This window comes from Protopterus annectens, chromosome 2.part0 (genome assembly GCF_019279795.1).
Source record: "Protopterus annectens isolate FY-2018-M chromosome 2.part0, PAN1.0, whole genome shotgun sequence".
Classification (NCBI taxonomy): Eukaryota; Metazoa; Chordata; order Ceratodontiformes; family Protopteridae; genus Protopterus; species Protopterus annectens.
In genome coordinates, this window is record NC_056728.1 from 574,023,691 (window position 1) to 574,049,099 (window position 25,409).

General features: G+C 42.3%; 1 protein-coding gene across 1 annotated transcript in view; it reads right to left on the reverse strand.

The window, feature by feature from the left end:
• Positions 1-25,409, reverse strand: part of TNKS (tankyrase) — a 2,150,186-nt gene that overhangs the window by 1,987,893 nt on the left and 136,884 nt on the right. Inside the window, exon 3 of the mRNA XM_044060937.1 lies at positions 12,433-12,528. Within this exon, the coding sequence (XP_043916872.1) occupies positions 12,433-12,528 (96 nt within the window). The remainder of the gene's footprint in view (positions 1-12,432; positions 12,529-25,409) is intronic.

Here is a 25,409-nt window from a genome sequence, read left to right on the forward strand (position 1 = left end):
CAGAGTGTGGGAATGTTACAGCAGATCTACAGAAACAAAATAGGATTTTTGGAAAACCATCTTATGGGAAAAACTCAGAAGCTCAAAGATAACACCTCTTGAGAACTCAACCAGAATCCACCTGCCATCTATATTCGTCCTTCTGGCTGGAACAATCCTGCATCCCATATGCAATCCTGGAAAACAGTCAAGGTCTGTTATGGCGCTCTGTAAAACCTGTCTTCTGGAAGGCTTATCACGTGCATCCCAGGAGAAGAACTGCCCGAATGGCACTTGGTTACCCTTTCATCATATAAGTGTCCTTCTTGAGAAGATGTACAGACCTAAAAAGCAGAAAAAGACCAGGTGGAGGGCTCATCATAAAACTGTTCTCCAGTGGGGTCAATGCCCATTTCCTGTTCTAAAACTCTTTAATGTTGGTCCTGAGAAACTTACCAAAAAAGTACTTTACCCTGAATGAGGCTTTGAAGAAGGAATCTGCCAGAGCCCATCCTTGAAAAATAGACTGCTTGAACAATGCAGTATGGCAGATGTTAATGTCCTATCTACGGTTTCAGTGCAGTCAAAATTAAAGCAAATGACAATATCCACTGAAAAGGCAGTCATAAGGGTCTTCTCCAGAGACTCCGTGACTTCAGATTTGGGAAGCTCTGCCATGTTTTTGTATGGCTACATTGCCAAGTGAGGATTGGAAATGGGAAGGTGAGGCAGACATTTCAAGGTCCTCTGGCTCGCAGTGGCCAAGGAGAACACTGTCTAGACCACAGTACCCATAGTTAAAACTACTCTTTCTAGCATCAGGCAAGAAGCTTTTATAGTCTGCAGGACCTATGCCGGACAAATGAGATCATATGTGAATCTGACCCAAGGTGCTTTGTTATGTTGCCACTCTACTCTGCTTATGTTCTACAAAGATTGTCAACCTAATATGAACAATTCCAGCCTGTAAAAATTGCATCCATTAGAACATCAAAAGGGGTAAGACCAAAGATTCCTCAAATACTGGGTTTAGACTGTTTATGATAAGAATGCAGAGATCATATAGGCCAGTCTCTACAGGGGACCTCGTAAGCCTGAGCATCTCTCTAAAGGACAAGTTACATAAGAAGAGCAATAAGAGGAGGTTCTTTACTCCTCCTGTACAAAGCAAACATTTCAGCATGTACTGAATCTCTTCCAAGAAAGGCACTGAAGGAAAATGAATACTTTCCAACCATCAGCTCCAGCAGAGGATGACCACACGCCAACACAACAGGCAAGAAGATGGCAGATGGACACTCGTTGTTGGGTAAAGATCCCGCAAAGGATTGAGAAGCACAAGAAAAAGGTGGCATTAGGTTATAAGATGTATGTACAAGGCCTTAAAATGACGTCAGATTGTACTCCCTATAAGTACACTCCTACAGCTGCAAAGAGACATTCTGTCAGATGATGAACACTGCATAAATGTCCAATAATGATGAGAGGCCCATAAGCACAACAGATGCATAAGTAGTCTTACATTTTTCTTCAATTTTAACCAGTAAGCATCATTTGCTTCAGAAGAAAGTGGGAGAATAAGACTTCCCATGTCAAAGTTAAACCACCATATCTTTGCTGGGGAACTCATGGGATCACTACACGTAAGCAGTCTGGTCATGATGCTACTCTTCGAGTATGGGTGACTTTGTGCTGAAACTGCAGGACTCCGCATCAAAGGTGGATGTCTAAGGGTATACCTTTTCTGCCCCTTTCAAGGTCATCACTCAACAACAGGTGCAAGCATGTTTCATCTCTTGCCAGGGGATAGTATAGTCCAAGAAGGTAGACTTAGTAGGAAGAGGTTTCTTACCTATGCTAGTCTTCTGATCCCATCTGTTTTTCCTTCACTTCAGCTTCTGCCAGGGATAACATAGGCGAGTCTCCTGTTAATCCCTGATCTGGTTACTCTGCAAAGGTGCCATCCTATGACAGGTCAAATACATCTCCAGCCTATCATGCCTTCTGCAGATGGTCAAGACAGAAGATTATGTCACATTTAACATTACCATATGCCTCTGCCAAGCAGGCAAGGTGGTACCAGTGCAAGTTCTAGGTGGTGATCCAATGACCTGCAGGAAACCTCTGAAGGGCAAGGTTTTGGAGGCAGTGAACATGGAAAACTCTCCTGTGACATATAAAAGGACTGACTTTGAAACTGAAAAAGTGAACTGGGAACACTGGGGTCTGGTACACCTACTAATCTAACACATGAAGTCATGAATTGCAGCGGCAGGAGGTACACATGTACAACAGAACAAGTGCTAAGGATTGTAAGAATGTTATCAGGGTCTCTGAAAAAGACATCCCAGCTGTTACCCACTGTACAGGGTTTTCAAAGTCAATTATCTTGACCTTTTTTTTAAACGGCAAAATGTAGGTGCAAAATTAAAGGGTTTGGATGGCTTACATTCAGAAACAGGACTGGACTATCGGCAGCAAACACCCAAACTATTTGCTGAAGGGTCAGTGCAATATTCTTTAGGCAGAGGTACTAAGAACAGATGCGTTATGAATTCAATACAAAGATTTCTGAGGGACTATAGCTAACATCAAGCAACAGTGTGCATTTCTGTTGTCAGTGGCTCCTCCACTATAAAGTAGTCTACAGTAATATACCGCTGCCTTGTGGCAGTGTTTCTATCCCCATGCTAAGAATAAGCAAGAATTTTTCACCCAAGAAAAATGATCCTACAGGAATTAAATCGCTCTCATTTGTTCAAATTCTTTCATTCCAAAACTATATTTCTGTTTGCATTACTAAGCATTCCAACAACAGTGAACTCCAAGCAACTCTGCAAATGACTAAAAAGTACAGTTGTGTACACTTACCATAAATGTAGATGTTCATAGGTTCATACTAGGCTATATGCCCTAGGGCATTTATAAGCCTAGCCAGAGTGTGTTTGGCTTTCGCCACCCATTTTAAATTAATTTTGCTATGCCCTTTTTCGAGGTTAGTATACTGTGCCTCTCTGTCTACAATCTCCCATCCACTCATCAAGATTCCTCTTGAAGAGAGTCAATGAGGGACTCTGCCTAACTGGACTGGGATTTTATTCCAGAGTGAAGGGAGCCTCTGGGTTATGAATCTGTCCCTCCAGCATGTCCTATTTATTTCAGTGCTGAGGTTCAAGTCTCTCGAGCGCGTAGCTCGATGGGATTTGGATTTTCTGAGGTGCAGCATGTCCATTAACTCCGGGTTGGACATGGCTTTATACGTCAGGCACAGATCGCCTCTGAGCAGGTGGTATGCCACTGAGTAGAGCTGGAGTTTCTTTAACCGGGCAGCATATGGCATCTGTTTGGGCCCTTTGATCCTCTTGGTGAGGTACTTTTGGGGTCTTTCCAGTTGCTGCAGGTGTCTGGTAAGGTACATCCCAAAAGGGGCACTGTACTCAATTATGGGCCTGATGAGGGATGAGAAAAGAGGTACGATGACCTCCCCTGATCTAGATGTGAATCCCTTCATGATTAGGTGGGCTATCTGGCCACGTGGTTGTCAAATGAAAGATTGCTATCAACTTGGGTCCCCAGGTCCCTAATTACTTATTCCGTATTTAATGGATTACCACCTATGTGGTAATTTGTGGGCACTTTGTTTTTGCCAAAGGGGATGACTATGCACTTTTTGGCATTTAGCTTGAGGCCATGGCTCTGGCACCAGTTGTCTGTTTCTATCAGGCCCTTTTAGAGGATGCTTGTGTTTGCTGGAGAGTCTATTATGGCGCCCAGTTTGCAATTATCTGCGAACTTGGTCAGCCACAGCCCTTCCGTGTTGGCCTGTACCTCCGAGAAATATATACCGAACAAGTGAGGTCCCAGGACTGAGACTTGTGGGACGCCACTTGTAACTGGTTTGGAGTCTGACATGGCTCCAGCAATTCTAACCATGTGGGTTCTGTCCTTGAGCCAGTTTGCAACCCATCTAGTGACATAGGGGTTTATATTTAAGCTGGTGAGCTTATCTATAATGCCCGAGTGGGGTATTGTATCGAAGGCTTTTGTGAGGTCCAGGTAGGCTGTGTGGACCACCTTCCCCTCGTCAATGGCCTTGGTGACTGTTTCAAAGAAATCAACCAGGTTTAAGAGGCAGGATCTGCCCTGAGCAAAGCCGAACTGGGTAGGATCCAGTGTCTGTAGGCCCCCAATATCTTTATTTATGAGGTCCATTATGATCCTTTCCATAGCTTTGCAGACCAAGCTAGTCAGGCTTATGGGGCAATAGTTTCCAGGATCCGTTGAGGCACCACCTTTGTGGAGAGGGACCACTGTTGCTGTACGCCACTCTTTGGGTACATATCCTGTAGTAAGGCTGAGATTGAACAGTAGTTTTATGTTTGGGTTTAGCTCTTCTTGGAGTTCATGTAGGATGCATCCCGGGACACAGTCTGGTCCCATTGATGCTGTGTTTTTTGCTTTGGAGAGGGCGGCTCTTACCTGAGCATCTGAGATGTCAGGGGGGCAGCACTCTGCTGGGATAGATATTTGTCCTTTTGGTGGGGAAGTTTGAGCTGAACCTGTCAGCTAGGATGTTGGCAATGTCTGTGGGTTTGGTGTATTTTTTGTCATTTTGGACTAATTCTGAGCATATCTGGGAATTCTCACCCAGGTTCCTAACATAACTAAAGAAAGCCTTGTGATTATCCTTAGTGTCCTGTGCAATTTTTCTCTCGAAGCTGGCCTTAGACGATTTTATGAGTGCCCGTAGTTTTTTGCTAATACTGATCAGAGATGCCTTCCCTTTTTGGGATTTTGCTCTATCATGTAGTAGCTTCCTCCTTCTATTGTATAGTTTGTTTATGGCTGGGGTCCACCAGACAGGACGTCTGCCTTTGGACGACTGGGTCTTGGTTTTATTTGGGATTGCATGATCCATGCATTCCTGAAGGTGTTCATAGAATGCGTTTATAAAGGATTCTGCGGTCTGGGCCGTATTTTCCACAGGCCCGGGGGCTTTGAAGGATTCCACCTCGGTTTTGAGGAGTGTGAAATTTGCTTTAGAGAAGTTTTTCACTGTGGTTTTTTGGGCAGGAGGTGGGGTCGGGATGTGAATATCCAGTGAGATTAGTTTATGGTCTGATCTTACCAGTGAGGGATACACTTCTGGTCTGGAGCATAGAGTCCCCATGTTGGTGATGATCAGGTCCAGTATGTTTTCCCCTCTTGTGGGAGTGGTAACAAGTTGTTCCATAGCATTTGAGTTTATAAATTCTAGGAACCTTTGGGCTAGGGTGTTGGAGCTAGAGTAATGCTCCCAGTCTATGTTTGGGTAGTTGAAGTCGCCCAATATAATGGTGTTTGGAGAGACCTTCATATTTTCCAGTGTTCTCAGGAAGGCCAAGTGGGGCTCCTGGGTTCAAGTGTATTCACTGTTTCAGTCCTGACTATTGGGTTTTATTTGGACCCAAGGCAGAAGTCCTTAAAAAGATGGAGGATAAGGCTAAGTCAGTGAAGACAGTAAAAGGGACCCTCCTGGCCGAAGTGAGAGCCAGAAGAACTGTTTTCCATGTCAGGAACTTTAGGTCCACAGAAGCTGCTGGTTCAAACAGGGGAAAGGCCAGTTTCTCTAGCACAAAATGAAGGTCCCAAGGAGGAGAAGGTTTCCTTTTGGGTGGTGGTCTAACGTGGATTACTTCCCTTACAAATTGCTTTAATAGTGGATGGGAGAAAAAGGGGAGGGTGACAGGTTGCATATGCAGAGATAGCAGAAGCATGGATTTTAAGGGAGTAATGAGACAGCTCCCGATTCAGGAGGCCAGTCAGGTATTCCAGGATGCTGGAAACATGCTGATTTAGGATCTAGGTGGTGATCTTTACACCAAACAGAGAATCTTTTCCACTTAGCTGAGTAGGATTTCCTGGTGCTAGGGCTTCTAGATTCTTTGAGGATATCTAACACCTGTTTACTTAGGCTAACACCATTGTGTTTTTTGTGGGATCAGCCATTTTAGAAGGTTGAGGTCCTGCAGATTGGGATGAACAATGTTTCCTTCGTTCTGGGTGAGGAGATCTACTCTTTGAGGGAGTAGCCATGGGCTCTGGTTGGTGACTGAGGAGGAGGGGGTACCAATTATATCTGGGCCAGTCTGGAATTATAAGAAATGCTCTTGGGCCCTCTTCTCATCTTGAGCAGAACTCCAGGAAGAATGGGTACTGGGGGAAAATGCATAAATGAAAAGCTTTGTCCAGGGGAAGGAGAAGGCATCTGTTTTCAAAGCTGCCTCCTGTTTGCTCCTGGTACAGAATTTTTGCAGGTGTGCATTCTCTTTGGATGCAAAGAGGTCCACCTGTGGAATTCCCCATGTTTGGGTGATGGACTGGAAGATTTTTGGGTGCAGATGCAATTCATGAGGGTCCATCAAGTTTCTGCTGAGGTGGTCTGCCAAAGCATGTTGGAGTCTTGGAAGGTATTGTGCTACCAGGTGCAAGCCCATAGACTGAGCTGTTTCCCAGATTTGCATAGCTAAATGGCACAGGGGGTAAGAATGTGTTACTCCCTGACTGCTTATGTACCACATAAACTGTGATATTGTCTGTCTTGATTAACAAGACATCTGGGGTCCATTTTTACTTGAAGGCTAACAGCCCCTTTAATAATGCCACGAGTTCCTTCCAATTGATGTGTCTGTCCTTGGATCCAGAATCCCACCTCCCCTGGGTTTGGAGGTTCTGGAAGTGAGTCTCCCGTGCTGTCTCAGAGGCATATGTAGTTAGGGTCTGAGCCTGAGGAGAGATTTTTAAGGGAAGGCCCTGATTCTGGGAACAAGCTTGTGCCAACCATGCAAACTCTGTTTTGAGCCAGGGAATCTTGGTCTATAGGGTCTATGAGCTCTGGCACCAGACATTCTTCAGGTACCACTGTAACTTCCTCATGTGGAGTCTGGCACGGGGAACCATGAGGATACACGAGGCCATGTATCCCAGGGCTTGTAGAAATTCCCTTGGTGAGATGTAGCCTGTGGAAGAAATCTGTCAGGAAGGAGACTTTTTCTGGAGGGAGGCCTTTTGGAGAGAGGAGTTCAGAAATGCCCCCAGGAAGACCATCTTTTTTGTTGGTGAAGTGTGGGATTTCTGTAGGTTCACTGTGAACCCTAGACAGGAAATGAGGTCCTGAGTGAATTTGATGTCCTTGAGGAGCTTGACCTGATCTATGCCTGCATGAGGGAGTCATCCAGGTAAGGATAAATTCATATCCTCCTGGTCTTGAGGAAGGCTACTGTTGGTGCTAGGCACTTTGTGAACACTCTTGGTGCTGTAGATAAGCCAAAGGGCAGTGCAAAAAATTGATAGTAACTGGATCCTGCCCTGAAGAGAAGAAATCTTCTGTGTGACTCCTAAACAGGGATGTGTAGATGGGCATCTTTTATGTCTTGAGAGACCACGAAGGCATGGGGGTATATATCATGGGCAGCAGTTTTTGGAGAGTTAACATTTTGAACCTTGGCACTAAGAGGAATTGATTGAGTTTGGACTGATCCATGATGGGTCGCCATGAGCCTTCCTTTCTGTGGACCAAGAAGAGCCTGGAACAGAATCCTTTTCCCTGCTGGGCAGTGGGAACTGGTTCTACTACTCACTGCAAACACAGTATCTGGATTTGAGCGAAGGCCTGTTTTTTTATTTTGGGGATATCTGGATAACCTAATTATTTTAAATGCTCTTTGAAAGTGAGTCTGTAGTCACTTGAAATAATGTATATAACTCATCTGTCTGAGGTGATGAGGGTCCAGGTATGTAAGAAAAGAGAGAGCCTTCCTCCTATCTTGGGGGGGGGAGCACTGCCTGCCCCTTTGTGACTGTTACCTCTGTTTGAATGGCCTATCCTTTTGAGGTTTTCTCTGCTTAATCCTAAGCTGGGTGGGAAAGAACTAGTGTTTGACTGGAAATTTTCTGCTGAACCTGGATGGTTGTACCTGGAGGAAATCTTTTACTGTCTGTATTGACTTAGCCTTGACTGCAACAGTGAAACAAGAAGATCATCTGTTTAATTAAGCCCACTAACCCAGAGGTCTAGTCACAAGGCTCTCCCACACAGAAAGTTTCAGAACAAAACCTTAAACGGTGAAGAGAAGACATATGTGGAGCATGACCACAAAGGCATGTTACAGGCTTAACTCAGAAAGAATTGCTGAGACCAGACCGCCTACACAGACCCAACCACAAAATCACATACACAAACATTATTTTTAACCTTATTTGCCAAAGAACTACTGTCCCCATCAAGGACTCAAAATGCAGATATATTTGTTCCACACCTCTTTACTCCACTACAAACTCACTGCTACCATTAACCATCCCTTTATATTCTGAAGAATCTAAACAGAGATAGTCTTTACGATCTTCTTTTGGCTGTTCCTGTTAGGGGTCGCCACAGCAGATAATCTGTTTCCATTTCTGCCTGTCCTCTACATCTTGCTCTGTCACACCAACCACCTGCATGTCCTCTCTTACTATATCCATAAACCTTATCTTAGGCCTTCCTCTTTACCTCTTACCTGGCAGCTCCATCCTTAGAATCTTTCTCCCAATATACCCAGCATCCCTCCTCAGCACATGTCCAAACTAGTGCAATCTTGCCTCTCTGATTTTGCCTCCAAACCATCCAACCTGAGCTGACCCCCTAATATACCGATTCCTAATCCTGTCCATCCCAGTCACACCCAATGCAAATCTTAACATCTTTAACTCTGCCACCTCCATCTCTGACTCCTGTCTTTTTGTCAATGCCACTGTCTCCAGCCTAAATAACATAGCTGGTCTCACTAATCTCTTGTAGACTTTCCCTTTCACTCTTACTGGTACCAGTCTGTCACAAATCACTCCTGATACTCTTCTCCACCCACTACACCCTTGCCTGTACCCTCTTCTTCACCTCTCTTCCACACTCACCATTACTCTGAACTGCTGATCCCAAGTATTTAAACTCATCCACCTTCGCCAACTCTACTCCCTGCATCTTCACCATTCCTCTTATCCTCCCTCTCATTCACACACATACATTCTGTGTTAGTCCTGCTGACCTTCATTCCTCTCCTCTCTAGAGTATATCTCCATCTCTCAAGGGTCTCGTCAACCTGTTCCCTATTCTCCTACTGATCACAATGTAATCCACAAACATCATAGTCCACGGGGACTCCTATCTGATCTAGTCTGTCAACCTGTCCAACACCATTGCAAATGAGAATGAGCTCAGAGCTGATCCTTGATGTAATCCCACTTCCACTTTGAAGGCATCAGTCACTTCTACCACAGACCTCACCACTGTCACACTACCCTCACACATATCCTGTACCACTCTTACATACTTCTCTGCCTCTCCCAACTTCCTCATACAATACCACAATTCCTCTCTAGGCACCCTGCCATATGCTTTCTCTAAGTTCACGAAGACGCAATGCAACTTCTTCTGACCCTCTCTACACTTCTCCATCAACACCCTCAGAACAAACACTGCATCTGTAGTACTCTTTACCGGCATGAAGCCATACTGCTGCTCACTAATCATCACCTCCTTTCTTAACCTTGCTTCCACTACTCTTTCCTACACCTTCATGCTATGACTGATCAGTTTTATCCCTCTGTAGTTACTACAGCACTACACATCACCCTTACTCTTAAAAAAAATTGGTACCAAAACACTTTTCCACTCCTCTGTCATCCTCTCTCTTTCCAAAATTTCATTAAACTATCTGGTTAAAAACTCCACTATCATCTGTCCTAAACACCTCCATGCTTCCACAGGTATGTCATCTGAACCAACAGCCTTCCCATTCTTCATCCTCTTCATAGCTGCCCTTACTTCCTCCTTGCTAATCCATTGCACTTCCTTATTGACTATCCCCACATCAGCCAACCTTCTCTCTCTCTCTCATTCTTTTCATTTATTAACCTTTCAAAGTTCTCTTTCCATCTGCTCAGCACACTCTCCTTGCTTGTGAGTACATTTCCTTCATTAGCCCTTATCACCCTTACCTGCTGCACAGCTTTCCCAGCTTGGCCCCTCTGTCTAGCCAACCAGTACAGGTTCTTTTCTCCCAACTTAGTGTCCAACCTTTCATACAACTCTCCATACACCTTATCCTTAGCTTTCGCCACCTCTCTCTTTCACCATACGCCTCATCTCCTTATACTCCTGTCTACTTTCTTCATCTTTTAGTCTTCACCTGTGGACTTAAATATGGTATTATCTGTCTGCAGAAAACAAAAGCTAAGCAAAGGGTGAGAAAATTAACTGGTAAAAAATATACCTATTTGATGATGCTAAATATCTGCAGGTGAAATGTGAGTCTAAGATACAGATGTTCTGTCCGTTAACCTGGGCTACTCTTTTACTTCTTAATCACAAACCTTTGTCTACAGAATGGGTCCTACGGTCACTTTATGAAATGCAGTTTGTAACTAAATTTACCCGTGTTCCTACACCATCCATCACCCCTCTTTCTCACATTAAGTCAGGGTGTCAAATCAACAGTAACATTCATCCAGAACCAATGTTCACGCAGCCGGGTGGCTAGCCCTGTCAAAGCTGTCCTTCCATACCACACATACGCATGCACGCTCCCACCTATGGCCAATTTAGTGTGTATAATACAACTACTGCATATCTTTCGAATATGGAAAGAAACTGGAGTAATCCATGTGAACACAGGGAAGACATGCAGACTCCCAACAGAAGGCAACCCAGCCGAGAACTGAACTGGAGAACCTCTTCCTGTGAGGCAACAATGCTACCCTCTGTGCCCCTGTGCTACCTACCCGCATACCTACACAAAGATTTTTATTTTGTCACCTCGGAGCATTATGTTGTTACAATCACCATTACCTGCTGTACTTTCAGATGTATTCTGCTTTTTAATGTAATTAGACTGTGGTTAAGAAAAGTGGTCTTACAGTTCAGTCCACCAACCTAACAAATAAATAAAACATGGACAGCTCCATCACAGGACACTGAAAGTGAGCAGAAAAATAAGCAGCATGCAGTAATGATTGCACAACTTTCATTAGTCACAAACTAAAAGACAGTTTTCCCTATGTAAAAAAAAATGCCAGAGCCCTACAGTTTCTTGCTGTTTAAAAGAGAGTGGTTTCTACACTTGAATGGGAAAAGCTTAATGTTAAAGAAAGTCACCTATGTGACACCAGGAGCATCTAATTAGTGCTGGGTTTTAAGAAGCAACTATTTTTTTTTTTTTATCAGGGAGAAGCTATTAACAAACATGAATGATTTACTTTTCTATAAATAACTAGATGTTTGAGATTTTACCAAATCATATTTGAGGAATTAAGAACTCTTAAAAATGAAGTATGAAGGAGAATTCTTATTATGCAAGTTTGGTAATCTATTCACATTCTCATCGCTTTTTACAGTCAGTGGTTGCCCTCTTTTGCCTCTATGGAAACAAAATGTTTCTGTAACTTCATTACAACCTACACACTGTAACCTAAATGTCTATAAAATTAACAAATAATAAAATGAAAATAAGAAACAAATTTATTTTTTGCATGTATATCTGAAGCACTGATTTAAAATTCTTAGCCCTTCTTATCCAGCCACTGATACCCACTATCATATATAGCAACAGAATCAGTTATAGGATTTAACTGTAAACTATATATCATAGTACAAACATCTGCAAAATTTACCACAAAATAATAAAATGTTTAAGTTGTGCACTTTCTACCAAAGACAACTTCTACAAAGGTAACTGAAATCACAGAAAAACAGACATCTGCAAATGCTCCATAGTAGATGTATTATCGTCTTGTTCTTCCTAAAAGCCAGCAAAAATACACATTTCTCTGACACACCAAGCAAAGACACCTTCTGCTAAGATAACTATGCTTTAAAAGTCCAGTTCTCATACTAAGCAGCAGGATGCAAAAGCACTACATCATATGACACAGGGTATTACTTTATTTTCAGTTACGCACTGTGGAAAAAAATGCACAGTGCTATGTTAAGGGAATCACTGGTTCCCCTTCTACTGATAAAGCAGCAGGTTGTCTTTCTAAAGCTAAGTTCTTTCATAGCAATATCAAAATGTCCTTGCTTGATCAAGAGTGAAGGTCTCAAAACCCCAGTCAACTGGAGGAAGAAAACTGCAACAGAACTCACAGAAGGGTCAACGGTAAAAAGAAAAAAAAGGCTTCACTGAATAATGCATCATATTTCTTTTGACAGCCTTATTTCTTTAACATAAGTAGGCACAGCAATCAGTGACTATTGGAACACTGCAATTAACAGTAAAGTTACATACTGAATCAATAATATGGAACCAGATAATGACATGCAAATGTTCCCAGTAATGATTTTCAAAAAAGGACAGACTAAACTGCAAAGGAGCACTTTAAAACATTCTCAGAAGCATAAAAAGGAAATAATAATATCAAAGCAGAGTTAGCCTTTCTTACCTGTAAGAACAGCTTTTGCTGATGGATCGGCAAGGTCCAAAGCTGATTTGCCATCTGTGTTCCGAATATTTGGATCTGCTCGATGCTGCAGTAACACTGTGCAAGGAAAGCACAAACAATATCTTATCTCAGGGTTGCACAAAGTGTTTACTGGTAAAGCTCTCCTCGGCATACTGTAGGCATAAACACACATCGCACAGCTGTTTAGCACTGCAGCAAAGTCTTTTTTCTTGTCTACAGCTAAGCAACAACCACACAGTACAATAATATCTGGCTTTCTGTCTTAGACCCAGAACCTCTCATCGTAAAGGGACTTAGCATCTACTTGCAGGAAGGATTGACAGAGCTATTTCCAGAAGAAGCCAGCATAAGAACTGCACTCATAGACTTGCACTGTGTAATATGAAATCAAAATCTTTTCTTTCTACTACTGTTGCTGCTACTGCATACTTAAGCACCAGCGTGCTTCCAAACAACAGTAATAATTGGATTCTGATCTCCTAAAGGCTTGTAACTTGCACATGAAACCCTCACCACACTTGCTGGCTTAATGCCAGAAAGGTGTAATGAATAGTCTAATATGATGTCCTGGTACCCTGCAGTCTGGCTATTACTACAAGGTAGCTGCTCTCTGCACTGCTTATTCAAATGAGAATACATCAAAACAGACAAAATGTAAACCTGTCAAGCAGCAGAAATTATGTAAACACCACAGATGATTTATCAGCAGGAAGTCAAGGTTCTCTTCTAAAGCAACTTCAAATTGCATATACTTAACATTAAAAAGAAAAAGGAATGTATTTTCTTACTGCTGGCATTTCCTTACCACCACCACCCCAGAAATGCACATTTTGGTCTCAAACAAAAATTCAAATTTATTCAAGAAAACTGTTTATGTATGACAGGCTGCTGAAACTTTCACGTGTGAAAAAAGTATCATTATGCAGGTGTCTTCACACTCACACACACACACACACACACACACACACACACACACACACTGAATTTTTCAACAAAAAACACACTATACGTTAATTTATCACAGAACAAGGGAGCACAGGATGACTACTTCAATAATACAATAAACAATGATGGCGCTATGTGTAGAGACAGTACTGTACTTTAAAGGAGAAAACAGTAACGGTCCTAAAACAAAAATACACACACAAAATATGCAAGATTCAGAAGTGATGAGAAACAAGCCAATGCAGCAGCACAACAGAAGTTCAAAGTCAGAAAGAAACTGAGAATTATCCCAAAATAGGCTTACTTATGTAAGGCTACAGCCTAGAAAAGCTAGTCCATTTCTCACAGCCAAGCCAAGCAGAGCATCACTTTGTTAATAGACCACATGGAAGGAAGGGCTGGCTTTGATGTAGATTGACTTTTCATACAGCAGTCATTATGCTGCATCGCATCCACTGTGCAGTGTGGCAGACACTATGAGGAAGGGCCAATGCCTGTCAAGTCAGTTTCTTCACTACTAACATTCATAGATGCAATAAAAGTGATACGGAAGTGATGTCCCTTTACAATCAGTCAACCTCTAATACCTTTACAGCTACATCATGCATTCCACCTTATCAGAGTGTTTGGCTCTCACCCCACCTTTCCTATGCCAACCTTTTTTTGAAACCAAAATTTCAGGAAATCTATTCCAATACGAAACCACCTTCTTTGAAATAATGCCTCTCAATTTTTTAAACCCTTTGCCTTGCCCTTCCAGCTCAGGTCTATGTCCCTGTATTTCTCTATCTGCCCTTATTCAGAATAACAGGCCCACATTTTCCATTCTGTTGAACCCATTCCTAAACCTGAAGTAGTTTAACACATTCCACCTCCTCCAAACCCACACCTTCATAATTTCCAGTCTCTACAAAATGCATCATTTGTATTTGCAACTGAAAATGAGCCAAGCATCTCATCATGTAATGACACAAACTCTGGTGACATTTCTACTTGATGTTCTCTACACCCAACGCTACTGGAGATCTTTGCACCCCTTTGTAAAAAACATACCACGGGCAAAGTTGCTCCTCCCTTCATAGTCACTTGAAGATTCATTACTGTTCATCTTAAGCAGATACCTCCTTTTTTCTCAGCATTTTATCAACAGAAGTTTCCATAAAATGATCTTGGTTGCTCATGTTTCCTTCAACAGCTGTATTAGGCTGATTCCTTTGCCAGCTCTGCTAAACACTCGCGTTGTCTCCCTTAAAAATCACAAGTCCTAGCCACCATAAAAGAACCTCTAGGTGTTATTCAGAAAACCTGAGTGCTATGAAGCAGGATGGGTAAAGCAAGACTACATAAAGCCCTTTGTGACTCAAAGATCTGCACACAAGGGGACAAGATGCTACATGTGGTTCTACCACATCGTGTACATACTATACGCCTTTAACACGTCACACATGCAAATCAGCCTACCCTAACCCCCCAAATCATACACAATTCGCACATGTAATGGCATCTGTGTAATGTACGTACCCCAAAGGGACAGCTTCTGAGGTTGCAGTCAAGTTCATAAGTGTACACAACACTAATGCCCACTGTGGCCTTTTTAAGCCTAGCCATGCATCCCAAACCTCTGACAAGTTCTGGCACCCTTAACAGCATAAGCATCAGCTTGGGAGATGAAACATTTACAAGCAGGAGCCTGGGAGAGGAACCATTCACAAGCTGCATATGTCCCCTTATGCACACAGGTGCCAAACCAGGGATGAATTTCCTGTTCCCCATTCAATTGTCCAAGTTGCACTTGAATTAGGTTAGGGAGGAACTCTGCTTCACATGAATGGGGAGCTTGATAAAATTATTAGGCTAGCTGCTCTCATACATAATTTTAAACCTAGGCAATTTCTCTTTCAAATGTGAGAAGAAAGCTCTGTACCTTGTGTCTGAGGCAAACACCTTAACCATTACTCCAACCTTCTCAAAAGTAAGGACTAGGCTAGCTATCTTAGTGAACCATTTTAATCCTAGCCAGCTTAACTTAGAGAGAATCAATTCTTACACTGCCTTTCTGTGAAATAAATACCTTAACCATTACACCAAACCCTAACCTCCAACTGTGCATCAGCAGATGGTGTTGTACTTGCCAGTGCACTGCTCCCCCTCCCGGTTGGTACGCTGCTCAGAGTATAGTGGTGAGCAACATATTAGTGTTGTAAATAAATAAAGTAATATACATAAATCCTTTGCATGAGAGGAAAAAACTACTAGGAAAAAGCTCCATGACCTGCAACAACCACCAAACTGCTCCTGACTTGTGATTTCCCTGAAGTCCAATAGCACCAGCTCATCTTATTACTATAATATGGCCATCACACCCCTACCATCATGTCTAATTAAAACATTTTTATAAATCAATCATAAGCATGATGGTGGAGCACAATAAAACAAAGGAAAACTATATGCTAAGGATTACAAAGGTCATACAGTTGTGCTCTGTTGCCATGTCACGGAACACAGCAAAGAACAGATCCATGTAAACACAGACACACAGAGAATAAGGTGGAAGAGATGTGTTAATTTGCTCAGCCTCATATGCAGGGTTAATAGTCACATTCATTCAGATTTCATTTACACAAGCTAAGCACTTGTTGCCAGTTCAAAGAGAATCAGCAGATCAAATAGTCACCACTTTCCACCAGCAGGCAAACAACCTACTCCTATTCCTTAACATATCAGTGACATTACTCAGGTTGCCAGAATCACATATGTAGTGACAATGACTGGATAAGAGCAGAAATTGTCATAGTTGAAGAGAAACAGAAGCTGGTGGGCTACATGCAATGATCATAGAATAATCATTCACTGGAATACGTAAGTTCAGCAATGTGTACAATTCATAAAGAACAGAGGCCTTCTTACACAGCAAAGACCACAGCCAGGGAGTTGGACACCACACCACATACTGGCATTGTAAGCAAGCTTAACACTTTAAGAAAAGATCTTTGTGGCAAGACAGATAAGTACACTGGCTAAAGACAGTACCCACATGGTGCCTCATCAAAAAGTATGAAGGCAACTACTGGTGTCACCTAGTGCTCAGTGTACAGACCCCTCCTTTTCAGCATTTACTTTTCTAACCTCCATAATGAAAACCATGACCTCTGACTAGGATTGCAGATGAGTGCAAACCAGGACCTATTCACAAGTTCCCCTCCGATACCCCTAACTCTTCTACAAGAACTTAGGCAAGTACATAGCTGGAGTACTGAAAATGGGCTCAAATTAAATGCAATATTACGCCATGTGGTACAGAACCCCTCCCCTTAGCACACAATACCCCTCTTCAAATGAAGTTGTTATAGGAGAACCTTTGATCACAGGCTGAAAATTCCCACTGTTTCAGTCATAAATTGATAACAGTAGTCAGAAAATCCTTCTACTTAGCTTAACTACTTGACAAGGGAGTATCATGTAAAACAAAAAGAGGTCACCGTTTCCTAATACTCAGTACTGATTAGGCAACTGAGTACAACCCCACTTTTGTAATATACCTCACTAGACAAACAATTAGAATGACTCAGGAAGTTACTAAATTAGATACTGGGCTTAAACACCCTGCACTATTAAGAGGGACTGGAGGCACTGTCCTTTTAGTCATTCTTATAAACTCTTTAGGGGAAATCTATGCCTTCACAAAACGCAAACTCCAAAAATAGGGACACATTGAACGTATTAACTCGCAGAGCTTTCAGATTATAAAAGATTTCATCAGTGTGTAGCAACTCCATTAAAACATCACATTTTATACTCTCAGAGACACATAACACAGCCCATAATAAAATAATTAATAATTAGTTACCTAGCAATTAATGAAATGTGCTCTCTTAAGTACTATCACAAAAATACAATAGTCTTGCATTATCTAACATAAAAACACATAAAAATTCCTCAAAACATCAAAAAATAATAAATATTGCCATATTATCATATAGCAATCTAAAATTCAAAAATCATGTTTATTAATTTGTTACTTTTTATTAATTTTTTTAACTGCATCTGTTTTTTCCTGAGTACAACTGATGTACTCAGTCTGGTGAATGCTCAGCGTTAAGTCTCAAGATCCATTCCAACTCACATAATTCCAGAATGTTATTCATGTCGTCGCCCTCCCAAGTATTTTTAAGCTTTATTTCTATAACACGAAACTTAAAACGATGTTCTATGCCTTTATTCATAATATGCTTATCGAGGGCATTAGTGGAAATATGTCTTTTGATTTCTGATTTGTTCACAGTGATCCTCTCTTTAAGCTTCCTTGTGCTTTTGCCAATATAAAACGCTGTGCACATTATACATTTAGCCATGTATATTATATTAGTTGTATCACAGGTAGCAAAACACCTGAAGGTGTAGGAATCAAATTTCAAGTTTAATTAATTGTAAAGTGTGTTGATTGGGGCAACTGCTTTGATGAATTGTGTATAAAAAGAGGGAAGAGGGTAAGGTATGTGTATCTGATGAAGTTCCATTTGGAATGTGAATAAAGGGAACAAAAGCGCTAATAACCTTACCTGCCTGGAGTCTGGTTTTTTTTTTTGGAAGAGAGTTACCCTGTGTGTTCTTTGTGAACATTTGGTTTGGACTTTTTGTTTTTATTGTTTATTCTGGAATACGGAGATCGAGAACAGAAATATTTAGCTACAATAAGGTCCCGACGACAAATAGTTTGGGTGTTGAACAAAGCAGAAAACCAACAGCGAGGTACGTCGTGGTCTAGGCCTAAACAGGTGACGCAGTAAGAATGGAAATCTCGGTGTGGTATTTGCTTTCCACAGGCAAGACAATTGTTAACTTTTTCTGACATCGGTTAGAGAAAGTAAAAAGGATCGTCAACGGGGTCCTTAGCTTTAGAAGACTTAAAGATGACTCAATTTCGGAAACGAAAACTCAGGTAGCAGTCAACCGGCACTCGTGCGAACTGCTTCTGCTTCGGGTTCCTCGGCAAGAAAGACTGATATAAAAACAGGCAGCCAATGCCATTTCACCTCTGACGACCTGACATCAGTAATGAAGCGACAGAAAGCGATGCAGAAATACTAAGCCTCTGGTATTCGGGCCGAATGAGGGCTACCCCTGGTAGGATAACCCGTGTGTGATGACTACAACACTGAAATACGAAGAACATCTATAGTGTCTCCATCAACGGTTAACCTCAGTGCTGAACTTGTCTGTTTTTGCTGAGATCTATGTCTTACCTTCCATGCCATTAGACAACCACTTGCACTAGATTTCTTGTTATCACTATATGCTTACTAGCTCCACAAATACCAGAACCTGGGACCTAAATCTTCACTAGCAGACAAAATGAGATGGGGAGACAGACTCTTCACTACACTTCTGGAACACAGTGCCCCAGCAGATTAAGCAGTGTGCTACACTATCATCCTTCAAACAGGATACAGATAATTGGATGGGAATCCACAAAGTTTCTCCTGACTTGACTGACATACATATGGCGCAAGAGTGGGCAGTGTCAAGGAGTAAATACAGAATGCTTATAAGCAACCGAGCATTGTGTTTATGAATGCCAGGGTTGGTCCTGACTAATTCTGTATCAGTGTGTCCTGAACCTGATTTCTAAGAAGTCAATGAAGAAAGAGGTATTTTATTTATCTCTAACCCACTAAAAGCTGGACAGGTGACAGACCAACACCTTCCATATTACAGTACTGATATTTGCTGGTCACCATTACTGCCCATTGACTTTATCAACTACTTGTTTGAAGTGTTCTTTTAACCTGCCCTTTTAATTGTGCCTAATCGGGATTTCGAAGTAATGAATACTTTTCAGTTCTCACTTGTCTGCAAATTCTCGAGGTCTGTACTTGAATATTCTGGACCACTGTCTGACACGATTACCAGGAAAACCACATCTCAAAAATATAACTTTTAATATACTGATCACACCAAGATTTATAGCATCAGTTAACTTCATGACTTCCGGACACTAATTAATTATCAATATAAATCAGGTAGCATTTTCTTGAAAATGGTACAGATCTGCTCCAAACCTTACTCTGTGGTCTTCCTGGAATTAAGTCTATTAATCCCTGCTCTCACATACACACCTCCTGTTTCTCAGACTCAGCTGGGAGGTTCCTACCTAACACAGTTTGATACAACAAGCCTCTGCAGATGGATGACAGCTCGCAGTATCACCAACGCCACAGGCCTAGGAGCTTACTTCCTCCATAAGCATGCTGGTGTCAGCCACTCGTGCATCCTCTCCCAACCATTTCCTCACTTGCCAGTGCTACTGATCAAACACAGGATGCCTGGGTTGTAATCTCTTTTTTAGTTGCACACATGCTTTCCATACTTTGCGACTTCCTTTCCGTTTTACTCCTCTGTAAATGAAGCCTTCCCAGAAGCACGAATGACTGGAAAAAGGGCATAGCCTAGCTGAATCTGACAAACACATGGCAAGCAACTCAGAAATAATGGATAAATCATCATAGTTATAAAGCATGTTAACACTCTATATGAACACCAGGAAGCAACCAGTAAATTGAAAATGATCCTACTCTTCCAAATGAATGGAACTCAATCTTGCATTTGTTTACTCTTGAGATTTGCAAGTAAGCAACTTCTGACCAATAGTAACACCTGATGGCATAAATAAATAAGCAACTTCTACATATGAGGCTTCACCGTATTTTCCTTCAACCTACTGTTTTTGACTGTTCCAACAGTCAAGATACACACTGTTCCTCTGTCTAAACAGCACACTTTACTTAGTTTAAGCTTCTTTACCCAAATCCTTCTGTCATATTCACATTTCAATGAATTCTTTCTTAGTTTAAGCTTCTTTACCCAAATCCTTCTGTCGTATTCACATTTCAATTAATTCTTTGTAGCACATTCTTGCACAATGTTTGCTCCTTTAACAATACACTTACTAGTACCCACAAATAAATCACATTCATACCTGTGTTACACCACACCTAAGCTTTGTTTGTTGCAAAGTTGCTTTTCAAATGCATATTTATTTTTGACACGTCTTTAGTAAATGACTCTATACAGTAGATTTCCTTTTACCATGTTTACAAACCCTGCTGTTTTTTACCTGAAATATCTTCTCTTGCTTACCTTGAACAAGCTTAAACTGTTTTTTTAACTGTTTGTTGCATTATATATTATCTGCACTTAAAGTTTCATTTAGTCGAAAATTGGTCGAAAGTTGTTTGTTTGTTTGTTAATTTAACTGTTGAGGCTGCCCACTAAAGTGTGCTAGCCTGTGTAACTGATTTATTACTGTTTCCTGCATTTCTGTGTGCTTTCTATCTCAAAAACAAAAAAAAAAAAATATCCTTGTTTTCCCGCCTCTCCTCGACTAGTTTAGACCAGTATACAGGCTTTGCTGTATTCTGGGCTGTGGTGTGGTTCCTGTGGTGTCCATTGCCTTACTTGGATAGAAGGAAGTTTCTTTGCTCACCAGTGGGAGTGGGGAGCCTTGAGCAGCCTATCTGTCCCTGAAGGAGTGACCTCAGCACAAGAGCTTGTAGTAATTGGTTGTTTTGGACCATTTCTAGCTCTTCTGAAGTTCCCTGTTTAAAATCCGCGTTTGCACGGCTTTGTGCGATTGTGCGCATAGCGCAACGCCGATTAAACAAGGTTAAACTTTTTCTGGCTCCGCCAAGTCTGCTCTTCAAATTTCCCTTAAGAAAGCTCTACTCTTATAATAATCTAGTCTAATCGCTTTATTATAAGCCTAGCACTTGTTCTCAAAACCTCTCTTATAAGTAAGCACTCGCTAACTAAAGTAAGCACTACATCCACCTACCTTCCCTGTGAGTACCCACTCCCTTATAATATTCTAGCATGTCGAGTGGTAGATTGCTGGCATCCTCTCCGGTTCAGCTGGTTAATCTGGGAATCTTGAGACAATGCTACAATTGTCTCATGTACACAGACAACCCTTTCCTCCTCCCAACAAACACAAACACATGTGAGAGATGCAACTATATAGCCAAACTGGAGGCTGAACTCTCTCAACTCAGGACTGGCAAGACCAGACAGGAGGAAAAAGTAACCACACACACACCAAACCCAGTCCCACATAGACCTACCACAACTGCAAACCAAACACATAAAACCACAAAGACATACTCAGGCTCTAACAAAAAACTTACCAAAACAACAGAGGCTCCCAAAGCAGACACTCAAAAATCCACCACCTCAAAACATAACACATGCATCACATACTTCAATAAATCAGTGTGTCAAACAATCACAGCCCTTAAGGCCAAACACCATGCCTGATACACTAGTAATAGGTGACTCTAGTCAGACACACTGACATTCCGCGTACCAGGCTGAACAATGAGAGGGTAATGGTGAGCTGCTTATCGACAGCTAGGAACCGCCACATAACACACGCACTCAGGTCACTCCAAAGCAAGTACAAATATGACTCAGTCATTGTCCATGCCGTCGTGAATGACCTGAGACGTACCTCCCTGGACTACATGAAAAGAGACATAGAGGAACTCTCTGATTATGTAGCCCAGGCTGGTATGACCCTGACCCTGAGCAGCATCTTGCCCTCACCAACAATGATGCCACAATACAAAGACAAGATGACCAGCTTTAATAATTGGCTCAAATACTGGTGTCATTCTAGGGGGGATCCAATGTCTGTCTGCTTGGGATGACATGCTGGACTAGCCACGCTGCTTCGCAAGGGACGGCTTGCATCTGTCACCACTGGGCTTCCGGATATTGGCTAAGGCTCTTGCCTCCCCCATAGTGCCTTTTTTAGGCAAGACTCAAAAGACAAACCCACCTCCTTAGAAAACAAAAATGGAAAAAAATTAAGGGTAATGCTGCTCAACGCCAGAAGTCAAAATCTCAAGATGCAGGCTCTCGAAGCACTCCTCAGTATGGAGGACACTGATGTCTGTGCAGTAACTGAAACCTGGTTCAAGGCTCCTGAGAGCACCCCAGCGCTACCAGGCTATACCTCGTATCATGCTTTTCGGCCCCAAAACTCAGGCCAAACCAAAAAAGGGAGGGGGAGCGTCCATATTCATCAAGGACACCCACACCTCCAGGTTAGTGGCAACACATGAAGCATCAGAGACCATCCAGGTGCAACTAACCGTAGGCAAAACTGCTATACAACTGGTAGCATGTTACAGACCACACCACCCTCCCAATCTCAGAACCCCACTCAGCCTTCCTGAAGACATTGGAGGATATGAATGTCTCACCAAACACCATCATATTGGGAGACTTCAACTACCCTAACATAGACTGGGTGCATTATTCTAGCCCAAACACCCTAGCCCAAAGGTTCCTGGAATTCATAAATTCAAACGCAATGGAACAGCTAGTCACCTCTCTCACAAGGGGAGATAATATACTAGACCTGATCATCACAAACATGGGGACAAAGTGCTCCACACCGGAAGTATACCCTTCACTAGTGAGATCTGACCACAAACTAATAACCCTGGATATACATATCCCACCTCCACCCCCAACACAAAAGACTACAGTGAAAAACTTCTCAAAAGCCGACTTTACACTTCTTAAAACTGAGATGGTGTCCTTTAAGCCCACTGGGACAGTGGAAACCACATCCCACAATGCAGAATCCTTCACAAATGCTTTCTACGGACATCTCCAAGAATGCATGGATCATGCAATCCCAAATAAAACCAAGACCCTCTCCACAAAGGGCAGGCATCCTGTCTGGTGGACCCCAGCCATAAACAAATTGTATAACAAAAGAAGGAAGCTACTGCACGACAGAGCAAAATCCCATAAAGAGAAGGCATCTCTGATCAGACTAGTAGAAAGCTACGTTCTTCTCATAAAAACATCCAAGGCCAACTTTGAGAGAAAAATCGCTATGGACACTAAAGATAACCACAAGGCCTTCTTCAACTATGTTAGAAACCTGGGCGGAAACCCTCAGATATGTTCAGAGTTAGTTCACAATGACAAAAAATACACTGAACCCACAGATATTGCCAACATTCTGGCAGACAGGTTCAGTGCAAATTTCTCCCCTCCCTCATCCCGAAAAGAAGAAATACTTATCCCAGCTGAATGTAACCTCCCTGTCATCTCAGATGTCCAGGTGAGAACTGCCCTCAGGAAAGCTAAAAACACAGCATCAATGGGACCTGACGGTATCCCGGGTTGCATGCTACGTGAACTCCAAGAGGAGCTAAACCCGCACATAAAAATGCTATTTAACCTTAGCCTTACTACAGGATATGTACCTGAAAACTGGCGTACAGCAACAGTAGTCCCACTCCACAAAGGTGGCACCTCTACTGACCCTGGTAACTACCGCCCCATAAGCTTAACCAGCCTGGTCTGCAAAGCTATGGAAAGAATCATTATGGAACTAATAAACAGAGACATTGGGGACTTACAGACACTTGATCCCACCCAGTATGGCTTTGTAAAAGGCAGATCCTGCCTTTTAAACCTGGTTGACTTTTTCGAAACAGTCACTAGAGCCATTGACGAGGGAAAAGCAGTCCATACAGCCTACCTGGACTTGGCTAAAGCTTGACACAATACCCCACTCTGGCATCATAGACAAGCTCAACAGCTTAAATGTAAATCCATATGTCACAAGATGGGTGGCAAACTGGCTAAAGGATAGAACCCATACAGTCAAAATCGCTGGAGCCATGTCAGACTCAAAGCCAGTGACAAGTGGTGAGCCACAGGGCTCTGTCCTGGGACCCCTCTTGTTCGGCATTTATTTCTCAGATGTGAAAGCAAACATGGGAGGGTTGTGACTGACAAAGTTTGCAGATGACTGCAAACTAGGCGCCATAGTCGATAAACCAGCTGACACATACATCCTACAGAAAGGCCTCACTGAAATGGACAACTGGTGCCGGAGTCATGGCCTTAAACTAAATGTCAAAAAATGTATAGTCATCCCCTTTGAGAAAAACAAAGCGCCCACAAATTATCACATAGGCGGTAACCCACTGAGTACGGAAAAAGTAATCAGAAACCTGGGGACCCAAGTCGACAGTGACCTCTCATTTGACACCCATGTTGCCAAAGTGGTTATAAAGACTTTCTACCTTGCCCACCTTAACATGAAGGGATTCACATCCAGATCAAAGGAGGTCATTGTGCCCCTGTACTCCTCCCTTATCAGGCCCATTATTGAGTACAGTGCCCCATTTGGTATGTACCTCACCTGGCACTTGCAACAGCTAGAGAGACCCCAAAAGTACCTCACCAAGAGGATCAAGGGTCTCCAACATATGTCATGTGCTGCCAGACTAAAGAAACTCCAACTCTATTCAGTAGCATACTGCCTACTCAGAGGTGATCTGTGCCTGACGTACAAGGCCATGACCAATCAGGAATTGATGGACATGCTCCACCTCAATAAATCCAAATCCATCAGAACCACGAGAGCTAAAGATTTGAATCTCAGCACAAATATGGATAGGACATGCTGGAGGGACAGATTCATAACTCAGAGGCTTCCCATACTCTGGAACAGAATCCCAGTTCATGTTAGGCAGAGCCCCTCATTGACTCTCTTCAAGAGAAATCTTGACGAGTGGATGGGAGATCGTAGGTTTACCCCAGGGGTCATCTCTGTGTCACTACTAGACAGAGGCACAGTAAACTAATTATATTATGTAAGGGGGTCTTCACTGTGTCACTACTAGACAGAGGCACAGTATTCTAAATCTATTCTGTACACTTTTGTACCATTACATGGGATGGCAAAAGCCACATCAATATGGCTAGGCTTATAAATGCCCCAGGGCAGATAGCCTAGTACCAAACTATGAAACAATCAAGGGCACACTTTTTAGGTCTCATTTTATCTTGTTTCTAGCCAAATTTCTTTCCTTTGCTTTCACGAGCAGTCATACGTCTAACTCTGTCATTGCCTCTTTTACTAGTGTCAGTATAACTACAGAGATGTACTTTTTTTTTTTTACCAAAACATGAAATATATATTT